General features: G+C 39.5%; 1 protein-coding gene across 2 annotated transcripts in view; it reads left to right on the forward strand.

Moving 5' to 3' along the window:
- The first annotated feature begins 6,175 nt into the window (after positions 1–6,175).
- Positions 6,176–22,949, forward strand: part of UGGT2 (UDP-glucose glycoprotein glucosyltransferase 2) — a 92,467-nt gene continuing 75,693 nt past the window's right edge. For both annotated transcript variants that reach the window (XM_052785763.1, XM_052785764.1), the window contains exons 1-5: positions 6,176–6,382; positions 7,775–7,857; positions 15,653–15,783; positions 16,923–17,035; positions 21,117–21,291. In XM_052785763.1, the coding sequence (XP_052641723.1) occupies positions 6,234–6,382; positions 7,775–7,857; positions 15,653–15,783; positions 16,923–17,035; positions 21,117–21,291 (651 nt within the window). In that variant the 5' untranslated portion in view covers positions 6,176–6,233. The remainder of the gene's footprint in view (positions 6,383–7,774; positions 7,858–15,652; positions 15,784–16,922; positions 17,036–21,116; positions 21,292–22,949) is intronic.

Raw genomic sequence — 22,949 nt, forward strand, 5'->3', positions numbered from 1 at the left:
GAGTTACTGCAGAAGTTACCTCTTTAGGAGCACATGCCTCCTCACATAGCAGTGGTTCCTTGCTCCTGCCGAGTTTGTAATTCAGCCTGAGCCAGGAGCTGCTGCGTCAAACAGCCCTGCCTCCCAGCATATGCATTCACTGGAGGACGCTGGATGGTGCAGTCTACACACAAAGCTGCACAGGTGAAAACACAATTGCAATTCTGAACCAGTTTAAAAAGGATAGAAGAGTTTCTTCAAAGAAAAACTGCACTTGGCTTTCAGTAGACGGTATGTCGTGATTCTGCAGTCCTCGCTTCTGTCAAAGGCGACTTGGTTGAGTGCACGTTCAGGAGTCATTGGCTAATTTTCCAACTTACGTTTTCTTAGCCATCCTGGAAAGGATTCAGAACTTGACTCACTGAGCTGACTAAAAAGGAAAAATCACTGATATACTTTGTTGTACAGGTATTTTATCTTTATATTTTCCACCTTGCATGTAGCAATAGCACCTTTTGATTCGTACATGATAGGCCTACAAGTCAAATCCTACTCCTCTGTTCTGGGAAATACTGTATTTTCTCAGTGAATGCACCTGTACCTTCACACTAAAGTCTTTTTTGATGGTGCTGTTGCACTATGTGGCCAGAATTGTCCTGAGGCACTTCATTGCACATATCAGCTTACGAATTAATGTAAAAACACTGAACTTAGTACTTTTTATTTATAAATATTCTGTCTACTGAAGTTATAATCTCTCAAAACACTTGCATATGACAAACCATGTACAAGCATGTGGCTATTATTTGAATGATTAACAATGGTGATGTAATAGCCTTATTGTATATTTTAGGCTAATTTTTGTATCACCGGTGTTTCACCTGTGTGATACCGTACAATCCAGAAATCAATACAATCACACTGTCCTGTTGGCGTAGCAGAGCAGTGGCATTGCTTATGAACTTAAGCTGGTGTATCCACATGAAGCTGCATTCCCCATTACGGCCACATTTTACTGTTCTCCACTACGTGGTACAGACATGCCCAGAGATTTGTAGGAAGTTGTTGATCTGGCCCGGGAAGTATATTCTTTACATTTCTGAGGTGGGTCATTTTAAATAAGCAGCTGTAACCTCCATGTTTATTTTACAAAGCAAAATGTTGCTTCAGTTTCTTTTCTTTTTTAATAAAGCTGGAAAGAGAAGCATACTGCAAGAGAGCCATTTACTGTCACTGCAGCTGCATGTGTAGGCATAGCAAAGCAGCATAAATTCTGCTTGCCAGAAGGTTGCCACTGAGCAGCTTCCGTGAGCTGTTGAAACCAAGCTCATGTTACTTCTGCATCAGTTTTTCTTTCACTAGCTCATCCCTGCAAAGCAAAATGAAGAACTAACAGACTATATGTTGCATTGTTTATTACATAATACTACTATATTGAGATTTGCTAATCAAATAACCCAGGTTGGTCTTTATTTTCAATGGAATGGACGAAAAGCAATGCAGTACGGCACCCTTAATCTCATCAGGGAAACACCTCAGATGCCTGACAGAAGTGACATTGACAGGTTCTGAAGAGATCGGCCTCCAATCTCACAGCAAGGTAAAAGGATGCCAGCAGCTACTGCTCAGGAGGCCGTCAATTAATAACCAGTTAACAGGTATATCTTCTGACTCGTGTTTGACATTTACATTACAAGTTAGGGAGAAAGGGAGCATTTCAGCTCAAAAATTGTTTTCAATCTGTTAAAAAATAAAGTTTTATTTTCAGCTAACTGAATACACTGATGAAGCTCAACTTATTTTCACTTATTGCTACTGTTTCTATTAAATAGACATAGCTCACTGTGACTTATAGTATAAAACATTTGCATCTTACTGAGAAGCGTTCATTAATCACTTCCTCTATTCACACTGAAACAGCTATGATAATCAATTCTTATTTGCGCAGCTGTGGCATGAATAATTTTAAAATTTTGCTGTAATTGTTTTTCTGTTCTGCTGAAAAACGGTTTCAGAGAACTAAGGGGTTTTCTCACATAAATATAGAATGTACGTACAAGAATGGCCAAGTGTTATTTGGAATACTTAATCACAAAAAAATTCTGCTGTAGAAATGAAGATTAAGTCTGCTCACCATCTTCTAGGTTTGCACACCACTTAAAAGATTAAAATCTGCCTTTGTCCAAATATAAAGAAATAGATTTTTCAAAAGTGTGTATTGGCTCTTTGTGGCTAGAATGTAGCTAAGGTACCAAAGCAGAGGGAAGATGAATAAATATGCAAAAGCTTTTTTAAGGAAGACAATGTATTTCTTTCTGAGGAGCAATCAGAATCGCATCTTAAGCAATGGATCAGGTTACCCAGGGAGGTTGTACAGGTGCTGGCCTTGGATTTTTTCCAAGACTTGACTGGACCTCAGAGCTGACCCTGCTTTGAGCAGGAGGTTGGACTAGAGACTTCCTGAGGTCCCTTCCTGTCGTGGTCGAGACAGACAAACGACAAGTACGCATTCTTATAGTACAAGCAAAGAAGGTTTTTTTATTACTACAAGCCAGCAAATTTATACCCATTATACTTGTTACCCTGTACATATGTCTGTCCCTTATTGGTCAGAAAGTTGTCAGAATTTGTTTTTCTCACCCCTCATTGGGTGACTTTTTCAGGTTCCTTATCACAACTGCAAACGGTCAACACATTCCTTAAACTTAGTTTCCCAGGCATGCTTCTCATCCTTTCTTGTTCTCTCACGGGAACACTACAATCTCGTCAAGGTCAATATCCTCCCCAGGCCCCTCGGTCCAGCCGAGGTCCTCTACATCTTCCAACTTCATTTAGCCTATATATGATCCTAAATTTTAAGCACCTAATAAAACAGTAGTCCTAAATGGGAGAGAGAGAGAGATACCTTGGCAGGGAGATTCTTTCTGTCTCATGGAGATCTCTGAATTTAAGCAGAAAGGATAAAAACTGGACAAACTATTTTCTGTAGTTCACCACAGATTAATTATCCGACCTTTGATTCAGAGCTACTATTTTATCTTGCCACTGAATCCAAAGTTAGTTGTATTTCCATAACCAGTGGCAACAAACTTCTATTTATCTTTTTGTATGGCAAATCATAAATTGTCACAGCTCACGATGAAACAACTACAAGCTATTAAGAATTCACATTTAAGCAACAATAGCAGCCTCTTCAATATCAATATCAACCAAAACATAATACAGCAACTTTATATAGAAAAGTAATTGATAGATTAGGGTAAGGTAGATGCATCCATCATCCCAAATACAGAGTATTGCATGGAGTTATGAAAAATGTGTGGTAAATGTATATACATGGGGAACGTGCTTAGTAAATTTCAGTTTTGGCTGAAGAAACAGCAAAGTATCTTGTTACTAACTCCTTTAACCATAGATGGATTGTTGGGGTTGGGGTTTTTTTGGTAGATGGTCAATATAAAACAGCCATAGCCTATTCTGGGCAGAACAAGTGTAGTGTGAGTTCTACTAAGTCCCTCAAATGCATTTTGAACTCTGCTAGGGAGTGGTGGAAGTGTCTTTTATCCGTTCATCACATGTGTTTTTACTTTCTGTGGATGCAAGAGTTTGGCCACATACATGGGTTATTAGCACAGAAACACAAGGGCCCCAAACTTACTCATCCGTATAGTACTCTGGCCATGCCATCCCTGTTAGCAGCAGCGGCTTCTGAACTGTCAATATGAAAGAAAAAAGATGCTTAGACAGCATATCAGAACTTTTCTCCATATAAAAGATGCTGAATTTCGTTATTTCTAATGGCCTTACACATGAACCAAGATAAACACTCCTGTGCTTTTCATTATTTCTACAGAGGTGTATGAAGGCTGGACTACCAGTCCTAGGTAAGGTTAACTTAAATCAACTGATTTATATTAAAGTTGGCATCACTGATGTGTCACAGTGGTACCTGAAAATTGTCTGAGGTCTTATAACAGCACAAATTTGTGAGAATAAGTCCAAAAAAGATCAAACACAAAGGCCCCAGGCTGAATTTACATATGAACAACCCTCGGGGTTGTCTGTATCATACTTTTGGATGATAAAGACCCAGCAGCATGTTAAGTACAGGCATTTTGTTTGGCCAGAGTTTCTGTACCATAGTTTGAGAACACCTGGCAAACAGATTGCTTTTGTTTGTACATATGATGTTATACTGACCAGTCCTGAGCACTAACAAACCAAACTATGCAATCCACAGCCTGCTCCTTAGACTAGTGCCCCAACTGGCTCCTGCCATCCACACAGCAGCTTTAAAGAGTCAGGAAATGATTGTGAGCAAAATAAATTGGTTTGGAAAACTTTCACTTTGAGGGCAGGAAAAATTAAGTACTTCTCCCTTCCAGCAACCACTATATATGAATATATATATATATATATTCTGTATGAAGCTGCTGTATTGGATTTGCATGGCAAGGTTTTGGCAGCAGTAGGGTTACAGGGGTGGCTTTTGTGAGAAGCTGCTAGAAGCTTCCCCTATGTCCCATGGAGCCAATGCCAGCTGGCTCCAAGATGGACCCGCTGCTGGCCAAGGCCAAGCCAATCAGCGACAGTGGTAGCACCTCTGTGATAACATATTTAAGAAGGGAACAAAAAGTTGCTGTGGCTCAGAAACAGCAGCTGGAGAGAGAAGTGAGAACATGTAAGAGAAACAACCCTGCAGACCCCCAGGTCAGTGAAGAAGGAGGGGGAGGAGGTGCTCCAGGCGCCAGAGCAGAGGTTCCCCTGCAGTCTGTGGTGAAGACCACGGTGAGGCAGGCTGTCCCCCTGCAGCCCATGGAGGTCCACGGTGGAGCAGATATCCACCTGCAGCCCATGCAGGACCCCATGCCGGAGCAGGGAGATGCCCAAAGGAGGCTGTGACCCCGTGGGAAGCCCGCACTGGAGCAGGCTCCTGGCAGAATCTGCGGATCTGTGGAGAGAGGAGCCCATGCTGGAGCAGGTTTTCTGGCAGGACTTGCGACCCCACAGGGGACCCGCGCTGGAGCAGTCCATGCCTGAAGGACTGCAGCCCGTGGAAGGGACCCATGCTGGAGCAGTTTGTGAAGAACTGCAGCCCATGGGAAGGACTCACGTTGGAGAAGTTCATGGAGGACTGTCTCCCATGGGAGGGACCCCACGCTGGACCAGGGGAAGAGCATGAGGAGTCCTCCCCTTGAGGAGGAAGGAGCAGCAGAAACATGTGACAAACTGACCAGAACCCCCATTCCACATCCCCCTGTGCTGCTGGGGGGGTTAGGTAGAGAATTTGGGGAGTGAAGCTCTGCCTGGGAAGAAAGGAGGGGGGGGTGTTTTAAGATTTGGCTTTATTTCTAATTACCCTACTCTGATTTGATTGGTAGTAAATTAAGTTAATTTTCCCTAAGTCGAGTCTGTTTTGCCCTTGACGGCAATTGGTTGAGTGATCTCTCCCTGTCCTTACCTCGACCCACGAGCCTTCTGTTTTTTCTTTCCCCTGTCTAGCTGAGGGGCGGGGGGGAGTGATAGAGCAGCTGCGTGGTGCTTAGTTGCTGGCTGGGGTTAATCTACAACAGCTGCTCACACTTAGTAAGATCTTAGCTACTATTTTTACCCTTGTGAAGGCCGAGGGAGAACAGCCATGTAAGTCCAAGCACAAGCAGAGGCACCGGGACGTCTGGGGAGCGTCAGGGGAGGCAGCTGCTGTCCCTCTCCGGGGTAACACCGCCCGGCCTCTCCTCAGCTGCGAGCGGCCACTGCCGCTGGAACCAACAGCGCCCACCTAACCGAGGGTACCGCTCACGGGTAACGGCAGAGCCATACAGCTGAAGCCTAAAGAGACCCTACGCAAAACTCAGACTTCTCAAACAACCCCAGAATTATAAAAAAAACAACGGAAACGTCCCCACCTCAGCAGAGAGACTCCCCGCACCTCGCAGGGCGGGGACAGGACCCCGCCTCACGGAGGCGGCCTTAACGCAGCTCCTGCGCTTGCGCGGGGGCGCGAGCCGCGCAGCGTACCGCCCCCGTAGCCGCCCGCGCTCCGCCCCCAGCGCCGCGTGTCACCGCGCGAGCCTGGGTAACCCCGCTATTTCTTTGGCGTCAGCCCCTGACTGGTCTCTGGGCTGACCAATAGCCCAAGAGCGAGGGTACAGCACAGCCAGTAGGAGCAAGGTGGAGGCCGTGTGGGCGGGGCGCACGCTGAGGCTGAGGGGGCTGCGGCCGCCCTGAGGGCTCCTCACCGCCCCGTTCTCCTCATGGCGGGCTGGCCGTTGCTGCCTGCCCTCCTCCTCGCCCTCCTGGGTGCCCAGCCGTGCTCCTGCGGCAGGGCTCCAGCCTCCTCCCAGTCCGTGACGGCCCGGCTGGCGGCGAAGTGGCCGGCGACCCCGCTGCTGCTGGAGGCGAGGTGCGTGCAGCCTCCTCCTCCTCCTCCCCCCCCTGCTGCCTTTCATGGCTGCCGCGGGGGGCCGTTCGGCCGGGGAAGGGGAGCAGCGGCGATACCTCCCCTGGCTGTCTCTTGGGGGGCGGGGGTGCCTCGCTAAGGGGCAGGAGGAGGGAGGGGTCCCTTTCTTCTCTCCGCTGCGCGGGCGGAGAGGGCAGGTGAGCTGTCGGAAAGGGATGGCTGCGTTTCTCTCCTCTCTTCCCCTGTGGGAGGGTGTGTCAAAGTACTCCTTTGGTATGAGGCTTAACTGTTTTCTGCCTTTGTTAAACGTTATGGATAGTGCTGACAGGCTTTCTCACGTTTTAAGCGTGCTATTTAAATTGCTTTGTATTTAACCTACTCGGACGTTTTGCAGGTTAGGTTGAGAAGCAATGGGCCAACCTACACCATCCCTACCTTCCATTGAGTAACAGTATCTCTTCATCTCACCCCAATTAGCTTATTTTCACTCATGAATAAAATAAGTATGTGTGAAGTTGTAGTAGTAAAACATGTCTTTTTTAAAAAGGTATTGTTAACTTGTAATCATAATTTCGAAATAGGAAGTGAAAATGTTTTCTAGTACTATGTGTTTGTGGCTCCCCTGTCAGTTTGGTTTAAAATCTTTGTTTTGTTTTTAAACTTATTTGCTGCTGTTTGGAGAACTCCCATGAAAGGGAGAATTGCAAGCTTTTGTAATCAAAGGAGTGGCAAACTTCCAAAGTAGCAATTAGAAAACAATACACTCATGCTAGCAAGTAGATCTTTTTGGCAGACGTAAGGAGGAAAAAAAGCAGCTGATGTTCCCTTAAGAAAAAGCACAAAAGTAACAAGTGTTACCAGTAAATGGAAGAATGGTATCTGGAAAAAAGCAAACCTTAACTTTTATGCTTTGTAAGGATTAACCCATCTTTGAAAGTGTTTCAGAGATTGGGGACCTCCCCTGCATAGCAAAGTAGACATTGTCATCGATAAAAGCCTGTAACTTAATTAAAAACTAACTTGACAGCGTGTGTGTTCTTATTTGTATATTTAGCCACTATTGAATAAAGTTTGTGTGCTGAATTGATTTTATTTATAACTGTATATTGGAATACCTGTGGAAAAATAAAGTGAAAAATTGCATTTCTTTCTGTATCAGAGAATAGTCTGTTTGCTTTGCAGCTCTGATTGTTGAGTTCAGATTGGTAGTATTTTGTTTAAAATTTCTTTTAACCAAAATATACTACTGCTCAGTGTTCTGTGGTACAAAGATGTTAGATGGTCATTGAATACTTAACACTTTGATGTTGTTATTTTAAACAACTGAAGGCTTTTACTGTGGTACATGTTTGGACAAAGTCAACCTATGGACAATTCATTTTTATTTTTAAACAGTGAATTTATTGCAGAAGATGGTAATGAGAAGTTTTGGCAGTTCTTGGAAACTGTACGAGAATTAACAGTTTATAAGCAAGGAGGTAAGTTAAACAGCATGCTAGTTTTAATATATTATCCTGCACTGTATTTAACTTTTAAACATCAAGCTAACACATTAACTAGTTCCAGTCAGGTAAAGCCTGACTCTTCCACTATTGCTTACTAGGTAGTTTTCTTTCAGAAAGTTGTAGCATATTTTCCCCTGAGAGCTCTACCTGTAGAGGAGTTCTAAAAGCAAGGAAGACGAGATGGACTGAACTGCTGTTGCAATATGGTACAGAAATGTAAAGATTAAAGATGCCTACCTTCTTACATGACTCAGCAAGAGCTTATAGGATATTCAGACTTCATGTTTTGTGTCAGATGGATGTTTGTAGGGGAGAGAATCCCACAAATAACTAAAATGAGAATGCTAGCTAAAGGAAAAAATGAAAAGAATGACCAAAAAAGGTTTAATACTTGTAGATGGCATAGAGACTGTTTTCTAGCAGCAGTACTGGTGTTTTAGAATAAATGTTTATCGCTGTCAGAATAGGATTAAAAAAACCTTGCATGATTAGACAGAAGAATATTAAGTTTCTAGAAGTTTGGAGAGAAGAACAAAGCATAAAATCCAGCAACCAAAGCATGAAAGTGAGCCACCCCAGACGATACCTTAGAGAGCGGTGTACTAGAAATGACCATGGTAATGAAAAATTTGGAAACCTACCAGGCTTTGCAATAGGTTGGTCAGTATTAGACCTACTTGGTAGGTCAGTAGATGAACGAGGTGAAAAAAGCTTCAAAACAAGGTAAGGCTGTTTCATTTTGCTCTTTACTTCCTGGTAGTACAGCAGCGTAGGCATAAGTGTGAGGACCTAACACTACCACTAGAAGAGACTTCAGGTAAATTGAATGTTAATGTTAATAGTCAAAAGCTAAATTGTAGAAAAATCTTGTAGGAAACAGCAGTGAGATGACAGAAATGAATCCTTGTTATGTGAAAAATGCTGTATGCGGGAGGGAGAACTTGCAAAACAACATGCTTCAACAATTGTGACTGACTGAATACAAGTCAAAAAGAGGTTGTGGTGTGTCTATGTGGATAGGTCAGTGACAATGTTATTTGAGTGCTCAGCAAGGCCCAAAGCAGCCAACAGACTTAAAAAATTACTAGGAAAATTGCAGAGACCTGCATGGTAAACAACATTTTGCTGCTTATGATTCCATGCGCTTTTGTGTTGAGCAAAGCATGATGTTCTACTTTACTGTCTCCCTGTATTTTCATTTCTTTAGAAAGGATATAGCAGAAGCAGAAGATGTTCAAAGAACTATGACTATACTTGTGGGATATCAACTAGAGAGATAAAAAAACCACAAAAAAATTACTGTAAGCTGATGAAAACTGTGGATTGTCTGAGGTCAGAAGTACAAACAAAACCAGAGAGAATCACTGAGAACAGTAGGCCTGGGTGGTGAATGCTGCTCAGAGCTGTTCTGCATAAAGGCATGAGGACATGTAGAATGGAAGTAGGTGCAGAATTTGACCTGTGGTCAGGTGCTAGTAGCATTTGTTCAGGCAAGTACTGTTGACTAATGCTGTTTAAGGTCTTTGTCAACGTACAGTGCCATGGGTTATACCCTCCACAAGGTTGTGAATGACACAAAACTGGGAGAAGAAGTTGAGAAGCTGGAGGGTAGGGCTGTCATTGGAGGGGCCCTGGCAGGCTGGAGCGATAGGCCAACAAAAACATTGGGAAGTTGAGGAAAGGCGCTTTACAGACTCCCACACATGGGCTGGAATAATCTCAGCAACAGTACAACCTGGGCACTGGCTGACTACAAAGTGTTTTTTTAGAAACAGACATGGGGATTCTGGTCAACAGTGAGTTGCATTAAAATTCTTATGCCTGAGAAGGCCAACTACGTGCTCGGCTGCATCAGCAAGAGTGTAGCCAGCAGGTCAAGAAAAGTGATTATTCCACTGTATGTGGCACTTGTAGCACCTCTGGAGTTCTGGGCCGAGGTTGGGGCTCCCTGTTAAAAGAGAGACAAGAGATACTGGAGCAAGTCTAGAAGAGGATTACAACAATGGTTAAGGAATGGAGCAGACTTCTGAGGAAAGGCTGAGAGAACTGGGTTTTATTCAACCTGGGAAGGGAGGAGTAAGGATAGACCTTGTATCTTCAACTTCCTAATAGAAAGGCGTAGAGAAGATGGAACCAGACCTTTCCTGAAGGTACACAGTAATATGAAAAAAACCCCCAATGCGCACAAGTTGAAACATGAAAGTTTTGGTTAGATACTGGGGAAAATGTTTCAGCCATGGGGCTGGGTAAACACTGGAACAGGCTGCCCCAGTAGGCTATGGAATCTTCATTCTTGGAGATACTCAAAAGTCTGCTGCACGAGGCCCTAAGCAGCCTAATACAGCATTGAAATTGGATCTCCTCTAAGAAAAAGTTTGGATGATGTGACCTCCAGAAGTCACTTTTGACTTGATTTTTTTTTTTTTTTTTGTATGAGTGGTTTAGATGTAGCTGGTATTGCCTTGAGACAAGACTGATGTATTAGATGATGTGTCGGGGTTTTTTATCAGCCATCTCTTGTTTGCTTGCCCGGACTAACTTTCCAAGCAACTTGAAGATTTAGTGACATTTATAATTAGTGACACAGGTGTCTGAAATTAGCTGTTAACTACATACTTTACCTGCTTCACCTGGATAAACTCTGTGTGATTGAGAATAAATAAATTACCAGTAGGATGATCTGCATGGCCTATCTTGCCAATGAAGTAGTAGATGCTTGTAGTGGGGAACACTGAGAATGTACTAAAATATTACTTTAATTAAGCATATTAAGCAATTGATGTGTATATCATTATGGCCAACAAACTCCTCTGTTTATAATGCAGGAAAATTTAACATTCTGGCAGGAAGTGGTTTTCCTAAAAGTCAATTCATGGTCGGGGTAGTATTATACAAGCAAACCAATGCTCTTTATGAACAGGATGAGAAGGAAAGATTCAGTTTTAGAGGAAAAGTAGTTATTTAATGACAAATTTACATCAATATTGATATTTCCAACTTAAGAGCATCTTGTTGCTGTTGACTCAAGTCAACATACTAAGTATGGAATAGAAATATTATGAGCATCATAGGTATCTAGCAATAGTTAAGCTACTTTCAGTAGGGAAGTCTGCATTAGAGATCTGCAATAAAATGGTCAGCTAGAGTGAAGAATACTGATCCTGAAATACTGGAGTGGCACAGCTCCTGAGAGCTGTATAATAGTATACCTCTGAGGAGAAGTTGGTTCTCTGGATGGTGTGGAATGGGTTCTGTCTTAGCTGTTGGATGTCAAGATACATTGATGTAGAGGGATGTTCATGATGCATTAAGGCTGAAGTTAAAATAACTGCTTGAGCAAATTAAAGGATCTGGCTTAAAAAGGTTTGGTTGGGGTGGTTGACTCTTCAGTTCTGCTCTGGATGATATCAAGAGTAAATAGGATGGATAACTGGGAAATAAAAGCATTGTTGTTTTTAAATAGAAACATTTTCATGGAAGATAAAGAATTACTAGATTTGAAGCTGAAAAACTGGGTTTGTAGGATAATTGGATGATAGATTTGTATCCCAACCTGCTGTTGAGTATTTCAGAAGAGCTAGGAAGTATTAAAGCTAAAAGGCAATGTAAAAAAATCAAATATTGTGGCTTTTTTTTTTTTAAATCATCCCTTGGATGATTTCTAATCTGTTGCTTATCAGTTCTCACCAGTTGTTGTATGGTGGTGTATTTGGTTGTTTTAACATTTTCTTTAATATGAACTTAAATCAATCTGGGCATCATTGAGATTATACACTATGAAAAACATCACAAAGTTAATGATGGGATACACTTAATTAGAGCAAGGTCTTCAGGTAGCATGGACAACATTTTGTATGTCTACTTAATATGCAACATACTTGCCACCAGGCTTGTGGAAGATTTGGAAGTGTAGATGAGGCTATTTTAGGCTGCATGTATGTTATAAAGAAATCAAAGCTGCAGAAATTTCATATTAAAACCAGCACAGTTACAAAACACTGAAGATTGCATTTTAAACTTGCTACTGCTTTTATATCTCAAAAGGTTAATTTAGGAACACAGAATGAAGGTAAGTAGCCAGTTCCCTGCCAACTAATTATAGCTTGAGTGTTTACTGTCTTCCCAAGTGGTTCAGTTTATCTATTGCATTTTCAGTAGCCTCTTAAATATATTTAAAAAAAAAAAAAAAAAAACCACACAAACACATTAATAGGGAAACTATTTCCCCTTTAAAAAAATTTAACAGTATATTACATATAAACAACAATCATGCAAATTATTTGTTGTGATCTAGAAGACTACACATTATTCACAACTAAATTAGATAAGTATTTTTTATCTACGTATCAACCTTAAAGATTCAAGAGGAATCAGTTTCACAAGCATGCACTTCTATAATAGTCATACAATAAAATAAAGTATTCCCTCTCTACTGGCATCCTGCTTGAATGTCATAGGGATTTCACTGGCCTGTGATTGCTTGAACTGCTGTTACCTGGGATCTCTAATTCCCTAGCTGATCTATAGATACAGATACACACATCTATGCAGTTGGAACACTCCCCATACTCCCATCCCTCAAAATAATGATGCCAGCTCTTCTGACTAATCATGTCTCTTATGTTTACTCTCCCTACCTCATGTGCCTCTGCTTTGAATTCTCCTGTGGGCCACCAGCATATATTCAGTTTAATTTTGTGCTGCGTGTGCATGGATCTGAGGAGCTGTGATATAGACCTTTACTTTCCTTTTGTTACTGTCCTGGTTGTCTCCTTTTAATTATTTTTAATCTACCTGTGATGTGAGATACTGCTGTAGATTGTGGATAGTAAATGTCAATGTTTAAATATGAGTCTGCTAGGCTAGCTGTTCAGTTCTTGTAGTCAATCTAATCAATTTGCCTACAGGAGTTGAGAGCTACTTAGCTGACAAATTTAGGCATCTTTAGAGCGAGCTAAATAGCTTTTCAGGTTTTGTTGGCTGCTGGGCTATATCTCTTTCGGCTAGAGTGGAAGTTTACAGATATGTAGCTCATACACGTGTTCAGGATGTCTGAAATCTGGAGCTGTATCCTATTAATGTCTCATTTATTTATTTTTAAATCAACTTTGTTAATGAATTTAGTGGTAATATGCTATCATGCAGCATTTATGACCAGAAACATCTGTCTTCATGGTTCCCTGTAACATCCTAAGAAATTTATTATGACTTCTACTCTTCAGCATAGAGTGCAGTGTTAAAATGTGACTGGAGGGCAAGTAGTTATCAAGTTTCAAGGAGCAAATGCTGTGTGAAACCATAGTTCTGTATGTAATAAACTTTAAAAAATGGTTTGGGGTTACGTGGATTGTATAGCATTTGATGTGGATTAATTTATCTTGCTGAAGTTTAAAGTAGTTTAAAGTTGTAGTGTGAATGAAGCCAGCAGTGTTAATATAAATTGAAGTAGTAGGAGTGGATGCATGATTTGATAAAAGTAACCTTGTCAATATGTTATACAATAATTTTTGAAGGCTCGTGACAAATTATCCTTTTTTTTTTACTTACTAAAATCATCACTATCTTAAACATCTTCCAGAGCAAAAATGTCAGCTCTTTTATATACAGCAGTGGAAGCACAGCTGGAATTTATAAGCCAAATAATTTAGAGACCTGTGGTAAAAGTATTTTATTGAGGCAGTATCTTTAGAAATGTGTATTTAATAAGTCTTCATTGTGTTCAGTAGGATGTTATTTGGGGCTGAGTGGAAAGGTAGAAATTTCAGATTGAATTTTTATTTTGGTGGAGATAATTTGAAGAAAATTTGCAAGTATAGTTATTGGAAAGACATTTCAGTATGGAAGTATTTGTCACTTCCAGATTTGTTTACGTTCACTGCTTGGAATGTGTGAAGCCAAATTTATCTCATTTGAGTTCTGCCAGGGCTATGTGTAGGTTTAGAAAACGTAGAAGAGATTGAGTTTTTTGTCCATTGAATTTAAAGTTAGACAGTAACCAGAATATACAATTTACAGGAAGGTAGCTTTCTGGAAATGCAGATCATGCCCTTTTGTAATCTTAAGATTTTATTTTCTTTTCTAGTGAACTACAGCAAACTCAGCCTTTTTAAATAATGAAGGAGGAAAAGGCAGAAAGGAGATCCTAGAGGCTTTGAGAATAAAAGAAGGTTAGGGGTTGTAAAGACAAAAGTGAGAGGATAGGAGGTGCTTAGTTACGAAAATTGTATACAGAACTGCTGGGAGCAGTTGATGGGTATTCCCAAAGCTATGGCCTGCAGGGCTATTGTATGTGGTCTAATGTTTTGCTGGAACCTAGGCCATGGTGAGGGAATGGCATTTTGATTGCTGCGCTCATCATTTGATTCGAGTACTTCTGAGATCTCCTGCACCTGAGGCAGGTAAAATCTAGCAGGTTAAATCATGTGAGATGATTTTCACACCGTGTAAAAATTCAGTGCCACTTTGGACCCCTACAGGGGTTTCCTACTGGGATGATCGTTCCACTTTCACAGCAAGAGCACCTTTAAGTTAAGGTGTTGACCTAAGAACACACATAAATTCAAGCTGGACAGCTAGAAGGGTTCCTCCCTGCAACTCAGTTTCTCTTTGCTGCAAATTTTCACCTTTGTAGGAGAATATTTGAATTACACTTGAAAAAGATTTTGAATCACTGCAGTTTCCAGATAGTATCTATCAATGTAAGTAAAATATATGCTGACTACATAGATTTTGGGGGCGGGAGGGGGGCCATAAGTTAGCAATTCTGGACTGCTTCATGTGTGTTTCCACTGTTCCTCCTGTGGAAGAGCAACCTCTGGGGACAGGGATGGTGTGCAATGCTTGGTATGGTTACAGCTTTGGTTTTCTGACTCTTACTTGTTTGTGTTCAAGAATATCATATAGTACAGTGTGTACAGCCTGATTTAAAATTTTGGTGAGCATTATTCCTTAAACAGATACAGGTCTTTTTCACAACTTGGTAAAACAGTATTACAACCCCTTTCTAATTAGGCTCCTTTACCTCACAGTCCAACGACAGCATGAGAATATTCACTTGAACATGTCTTTAGAAGAAGAAATGAAGGTTAATTATTTCCAAGCAATGTTCTTTATTATCACTTCTGTCATTCCCAGACACCATCCACCTTCCTTCTTACTTGGAGTCCTAATGTTGGCCTTGAGAAGGCGAGATATGCAGGGAGGAGGGAAGCCAATTCACATGTTGTATCCATTCTCATACTCTTGTTTATCATGCATCTTTAAGGAAGAAATAGGATATGTAAGAGTAGCCAGAAGAATGGCACCTTTAGAGGATTTTTATTTATTTAAGTTGCATGGTTGGAGTGTTCCAAGACTAAATGTGAGAAAATTGTTTGTAAAATAATGCTGGTTGAAAGTAAGTAACCTTCAAAATTTGCATTAAAAGACTAGCATAAGTTTGGCAAATAGAAATGAATGAATAAGCTCTATTCAAGACTTTCTGTATGGGTCTGCAGAGAGACACTGTCTTGAGTAGATTTTTATATTGCTGAAAGTGATTTAGATGTTATCTAGTGCTGTTCCGCTCACTTTTGTTGTATTTATGTTGCATTAGGCCTTTAGAATTGGCAGTAAAGGAAACAATTATCAGTGGACACTATTCAAGGCTTTTGAACTGCCAAGCAGTCCTAATGTAATATTTGCCTATTATGTAGCACAGGTAGATATGCCATATCATTTATGGCTAAATACTAAAAGTTTGGTTTTGGTTTTTTTTTTTCTTCAACAGATTCAGAGCATTCCTATTACAATTTAATCTTGAAGAAAGCAGGACAATTTTTATCCAATTTGCAAATCAATCTATTGAAGTTTGCACTTTCCATACGGGCATATTCTCCAACTGTTCAGATGTTTCAGCAGGTGACTATATTATCCGATATATTTGGTACATGATTTTATGTGCTATTTTGGCTGCCAAGTAAAGAATGTTCATCATTACAGTTCAGTAAAATATATGGCAACATTATTTGGAATCAAACATGATCCATTTATAAAGGTGATGCTTTATAAACTGATTATATTGACAGGAACAAATATTCATGTTTAATTGTATGGATAGCATTATTTTCAGGGTAGAATTTTTGGAATTGGTAATTTTTAAAACTCAGGTTGTGGGGTTTTTTTGCATTGCTTTAAATAATCCTATGGGAATTCAGACATTCTCAAAGTAGGAAATTTCCTGTAGCTTCAAGTCATTTATATTTGTTATTTAGTGGACTTCTCATCTCATTGTTTTAGTATTTGAAAAGTTGAAAGCTAGAATAGTCAAATACCTGCTTTGTTAATGAAAAAGTGGGAGGACATAAATTCACTGTGCCTCTAGCCTAAAACTGCTTCTCCTCCTTTTAGCAATGCCACCTTCAAAATAAAGTGAAAAATCCATGTTTCTGAAAGGTAATAAGCTGTAATAAAGTTAGGGTTTTTTGCAAGTGTTCTCTGGAGGAATATCATCATGTCAGATTCATATCTTTTCATTTTTATCTTTCAGCTTGTGAATCCAGAGTCATTGACATGCAGTCATATGATTCCCACTTTACATGGGAAAAGCTGAATAGAGTTCAACCCCCCCCCCCCCCCAAAAGGGAGGCGGGGGGGAAGTGGGAACAAGAGAGAACCAAAAATTGACGTTTATTGGTTAGCAGTCAAATCTTTGTACATTAACATGATTGCTGATAGCAACTAAAATTAAAAATATCTCAGAGTACAGGCTGTGATTTCAGCTTGTGGAGGAGATTTGTCAGCCCTGTGTTTACAGAACATAAATGGACTTGCATTTTCTGGAGTATGACTGTATTTGATAGACTACATCTCACAAAGCTTATAAGGTCTTAATCTTATAATATTTTCCATTACTTTTTTCACATGTACCCAATTTTGAATGGGCTTAATTAGAAACACAACTCAATGGCAGCTGTTAAGTTATTTTAATCAAAGGGATGTGAGTTTAAGTTGAAGTGCAATCAAAGCATTCTGGTTGAGTATAATTGTTGAAATATTAGATTGCAGCTGATGAACCTCCACCAGAAGGCTGCAGTGCATTTGTGGTTATCCATGAGAAGCACACCTGTAAGACTAATGAAATAAAAAAGCTGCTGAAGAAGGCTACTAAGAGGTAAATGTAACGATCTGTTTTAAGAGGAAAAATAGATACTAAAGAAGAAAATGTATTATTGGATATATACTTGTACTATTTTGAAATGTTATGTTCTACTTACTTGATAATGCCAAGCCCATAAATTCCTGTTTACTGGATATTTAAAGACATTTCAATTTAAAGTACAGATAATTTTAAAAGAGTTACTTTCAGTTTTGAAATATTTTAAACACTTACTGCTATGAGAATTCATCAATTATGAATCAAAGTAGGGTTTTAAAATAAAATAATAGAGCTTTGCTCCTCTAACAACATGGATAATTTTGTATTTTTTCCCTTTTTTTGATATAGGATAGTCAAGTTTAAGTTACAATGTACCTTCTATACCAACTTACCATGTAATGGGTCTGAGACAGTACTTCTGCTGACAGACCTTTCTACATAGTCAGTGCTGCTGCATTTGAGGTTTTCTGGATTGTAAGGGCTTGGCATAGAAGTGGAAGAGGAGTCTACCTCAGCTGGCATAACCTTTCCTCACCTTGCGCTAGGCTTCGCACCTATCAAACCTTTCTGCAGGCTTTTTCCTGTGGAAACTAGCATCAATCCAGAATGAATTTGGGCCGTGAAATAAAATATATAGAACGTATCAAAATAACAAATAATAACAAAATAATGAAAGCAAAATGTTTAATCTCTCTAAAAAAAGAATTCAGTTGTATTTTTTCAAGACCTGTATGTAACATTTTTTTGTTTGTTTGTTTTTCCTGCAATGGTCAAGGACACTGTAGTATACATTAGTGTCCATACCCTCAACCACTTAATGGAGATAAGTAGAGGTGAAAGATGATTTAGTAGGGCATATTTCTTGGATTTTGCTTTCTATCAAATATAAATTGGGAAAAAACCTATGAATTTGTCTTTTCGGGGATTGTTGCTTCTGAAAACAATTTTGTGTTCTACATGTGTGACTTGTGGTATTTTCTGAGTCCATTGATACAATTACAACCTACTAAATCATTGTCTTTTACTTATTCAATAGCCAGGGTTTTTGCAAAAACACTTCACTGTCTAGTTTGCAGTGTCCCATTTTTAACTATTACATTCTGCCTAACAAATGTCTCTTACTTTCTTACATAAATTATTTGTACTATATTTTGGCTTTTAAAATTACGTTGAATTCTTCTGGTCATATATTAAGCATCATGAGACCTTAACATTTTATCACAATGTCTGAATATACTCTTCTTCTAAAGCAGTTAACTGGATTCAGCATATTGTCCTTTCTGGAGATACTATCCCCAAATTTAAAATTTTTCTGGAAAATCACAATACCAAATAATAGAATCCTGAAGTATTCAGAATTGAAAGTGTTCGACTTCTAGAAATCACTGAGAACTCAAAACAAAACTGAAGTTCTTGATATTAAATTGTTCTTGTGTTTTGGATAGTTTTGTGTGCACCAGTCACATTACAACCTTCAGAGCTGCAGGGACAAGATTTTGATAAATTTCCTCTCCTTCTCCCCACCCCAAAAGTAGTTGCGTCACTCAAATATTTAGAGTTCCTGGAGCTAGACTTTGAGAAAAACATGTTCGCCTTCAGGTAATTTTTTCCACTATTATTTCCAGTTGTACTCTGGGTAGCAGATGCTTTTCATTTGTGTTGGAGCTTTTTAGCCTAGGTCATATAGATAGGGCTGTGCCTCTGTTCTTTCTTTTCTATATGATGAACAACGGATATATGGGACAATGTGCCATCTCACTGTTGGTTCCTCTAAACCAGTCATTCTTCTTCTCCGTGTCTTTTATGAAAAGAGATCTTTTTGTTTTATTGATTCATTTTTTATTTCAAACTATTTTCCTTTGTTTTATTTTCTTTTTCTGTCTTCTGTCTGTCATGACTCTTCCACTTGAGCCAGGCCAACTTAGGGCACAACTGAAAGCCTAGCTTAAGTTCTCCATATTGGATGAGGACACTAGAAACGTTCCATTTTTAGGGATGATAGCTGCAAATCTCCTGGAAGAGAAAGAAGAGGCTGCAGCATTATTTTGTACAGATCCATGAGCTCAACCTGAGATCCAGAAAGTCTCAGGCACTTTGGACTCAGGAGAGCCCGAATAGTCTGCATGTCAAGATCAAGGTTTTGCTTCATCCTTCATGGAGCAACTACTGTGATTTGGTCCGTTGCCATTTCAGCCATGTTGCAATGGACTGCATGGCTCTAATTGGAAGTATTTTGTGTGGAGGTGCAATGGCCTGCTCAAGGGCTCTGTATGTGTCAAAGAATCTTCAGTGGTTAAATGGTTGGGATTGCTTATCTTGCTAACTGTCCAAAACACAGCACTAAGATTTCTGGGGCTGTTGCTGCCAAGAGCAGAAGCACTGATGGGAGTCACATTTTGCTCAAAACAATCAGTGCCTTAGAAGGTTTGTCAGTACGCATGTTTGCTGTCTTCTGTCTGTCACATTCCTTCTGCGACCCATCTTGGCAACTATCTAGGCAAGCATACAGTTGCCTGTACTACCCTAGTGACTGGTTAGTGAGTGGAGTGCTGAACTCCACATCCATGTATATTTTTTATCTTTTTTTGTCTGCCCAACTGCTGTTGCTTCCCTTTAAGGCAGCCTTCTCAAGAAAATCTCTTATGACAGGAAATTAATTAGCTTTCAGCTGTAAGAGTAAGAGAATCAAGTCCTTCTCACTACTATTCAGTGCCAAAGAGGAACAGAGAACAGAGGCTTATCTTGGATTTACAGGGGCTGAATGCTTTAATTCTCCAATCCAAGGTCATTATGATAGCACTATGCAGTGTTATTTCACTGCAGCACTTAATTTTTTAGTGAAGCATGTCATTATAGTATAAAACGCTTCCTTTGAGACTGTCAGTGTTCAAGAAAGTCATGGCAGCACTTGGTACCCACCTTTTGAGAACAGCAGTCATTCTGCTATACCTAGGTGACTAGTTAAGAAAAGAGAAGCTCCCTTGATTTAGGTTTTCAACTCTCCTTGAGTGACTGTGGCCATTCTTGTCTCTCTGGATATGAGAAGGAAGTTGCACAAGTCACATCCCATATGTATGCTTTTACTGGGGCAAATCTGGATCTGTTCTTGAACAGAGCTTACTCATTCAAGAGTTGTTTCAGACTCCCTGATGACCCCTTGTCTGCCTTGTCTTGTGATGACAGTGGGAAAGCTTGCCTGATATTTCTGTGACACATGGCTGCATGCACCCAAGTAAGTTCTTAAACCAGGCCCCTCCTTTTGTCTCTGCCGTATATATGTTACACCTTTCCAGTATGACTTTTCAATGAGCATCTACTACACACATTTCTGTAGTGTGTGTTGGATTAGAGTTTCTGAACTTGTCTTGGAGAGGTTTGGAGGGAGTTTACTGGTCTTTCAAGTGTCACTCTGCAAAGGCAACTTTGAAAAAGAAGTGTACACATCAATAATTAGCACCTGGTGTATATTACTCAGTCATATCCTCTGTTACTTTTCCATCTTTCCCAGGTTTTATTCAAAAGATGTTTGCAGTTACCTAAGAAATCATTTCAGGTATAGAAAGTGTAACTTTTCTAGTCATGGCTTTCAACGAGGAGGGTAGGTAGGCAGTCAAAATTTGCAAAATTAGCTAAATTAACAGAGCTTGATGGTGTTAAAGAAGTATAACCCCAGTTAGTTTCCATGTGTGTTAGCAGCTTTCTCAAACTTCACTGCATATCCTTCTGCTACTGTTACTGATTGCTCTGTACATTTCTAATAGATGTAATGCATCATTTAAATTAAAAGCTTCAAACTGTAACTGTTACACAAAATCTCAGTGCTATGCTTTTCATTTGCTCTGTGTTGTGATTTGATAAAATATATTAAAATTATTTATAGTTGGTGCTGATTTTTCTAAGACTTTAATTTGCAAATTTGGTGTTCTAAGTTCATTTGTGAGCAATCATGATTATTTTGTGATGATTTTAACATGGCTTGTATACTTTTAGCATATAAGCCCATACTAGTTTTTTCAATTATGAAGTAGAAAAACTGCCACTGTTTCAATTTCTTTTCTGAAGATATAATATCACAATTATTTGTTTTTAAAACCAGACCCAGGCCATATCTTTTTAAGGGAGATCATAAATTCCCAACTCTCAAAGAGGACGGCCCAGTGGTTGTTCTTTACGCAGAAATGGGTACGAAAGACTTTGTCAAATTCCACAAGATTTTATCTGAGAAGGCGCAAAGGGAGGAAATTGTTTATGTTCTCCGACATTATGTACAGGTATGCAATTCAAATTAACACTGATTCAGTAAAGTGTTAGTATTCTGTCTTTATTTTGCTTGCTTTTTGACAAAACACATTTTCTACATTTATTTTTGCATTTGCCTAAATCATGTACAATATATATTTTAATTTTAAAACTTTCTAGGTGAAGTGATTCACCTCATACAAACTTGGAAGCTGGGAAAGCATGATAATATTATCTAATGCTGCATGCAAACACTGTTTGCATCACTGATCTTGAAATATCTCTTTTTTGGTTATATGTCTGGTTTTTGCATGTTGTATGAAGATCTTGGGTGAATTTTGGTACAGCAGACTGAACATATTACTAACAAGAATTAGAAAAATGGGAAGTAGAATAGAAAATCAAGTTGAAAAATAATTAATTATACTTATAATTTTATATATTCTCAGTATAATCTCATTGTACTACATTGAACGACTTGTTCATTGTACTACAGCATCATGGGCTATCACAGTCAACATCATTGACCGGTTTTTTGATGCTTGCATTCCACAATGTCAGTATTTTAAACATAATGTTTCTGAATGCTCTTCTTAACTTACTCTTCTCCCTGGAACCAAAACAAGACAAATACCAGTATGTGGAATTATATTGTCCCCAGTTCTGGTTATTGGAAGGTTTTTGTAATTTATATTCAAAGTACAGCTCTTAAATAGTGTGGCTAATACAAGAATAATCTGATGGAGTGAGAGGTTGCTGTGATTTATGTAGACTGGGCATTTCACGGAGATGAGATCCGTAGTTTACATATGACTTTTGAGTTGTTTGCTCACAGTAATGAAATAGAGAATTTCAGGAAACCAGTCTTAAATTCTAAGTTGCGTGGGGTGTAGTTTTTACTGAACTTCATATTCTTTTATGCACTTTTGTTTCAATTAAATACCTACAGGCTCCTTGCTCTGACCGGCTTATGCACCATGGTCCCCCCAAATGCATGTTGTCTTCCTTCCTGCACTTTTTCTGTCTTCAGACTGCTCTTCCCTTTTCTTCCTTCCTCACAACCTTCATTTTTATTTTTTGGTTCCCACTGAAACAGGTTCTCCCTCCTTTTTTACATTAAATGCCAGAAGAGGGAGCATTGAGAGCGGAAGAGGTAGAGTCTGTGCTGTCAATTTTCTTTTTTGCCAGTGTCACCGACACTGCTTAGAGAGTGCAGTGCTCTCTCTGCATTGAGACTTGCGTAGACAACCAACAGAGAAAAGCCCCAGCCCTGCTGGGTTTTCAGTTGTGGGCTGGAGGAGTCTCAGTACAGAATGATTCTTAGAAATTGCAAGCTAAAGCTGACAGGTTTTCAAGAAATTGATGCTGTGCGTGTGCAAATTGCATTTTGGAAAGGTGATTTTCATACATTTTGGGCAAATTAGGGCACATTTTCAGAAATAAGTACGCTTTGAGTAATTACACTATTGAATGTCAAACTTCCACTCCAAAGTTAGAAATAGTTGTTTGTTTTTAGTAGTGATACTTTAATACATTTTCTTAATCCTCCTTGCAGAAAGTGATTAACTCTTTTGTCAAAACTTTTTTAAAGAATCAGGCAGAAATAGAGATTTTCCTCCTAACATGCTGAAAGTCTGGCAAGATGAATAACAGTTTAAAATGTGAATTGTAAGGCATCAATAATTGTTTA

Source organism: Harpia harpyja, chromosome 4, assembly GCF_026419915.1.
Source record: "Harpia harpyja isolate bHarHar1 chromosome 4, bHarHar1 primary haplotype, whole genome shotgun sequence".
NCBI lineage: Eukaryota > Metazoa > Chordata > Aves > Accipitriformes > Accipitridae > Harpia > Harpia harpyja.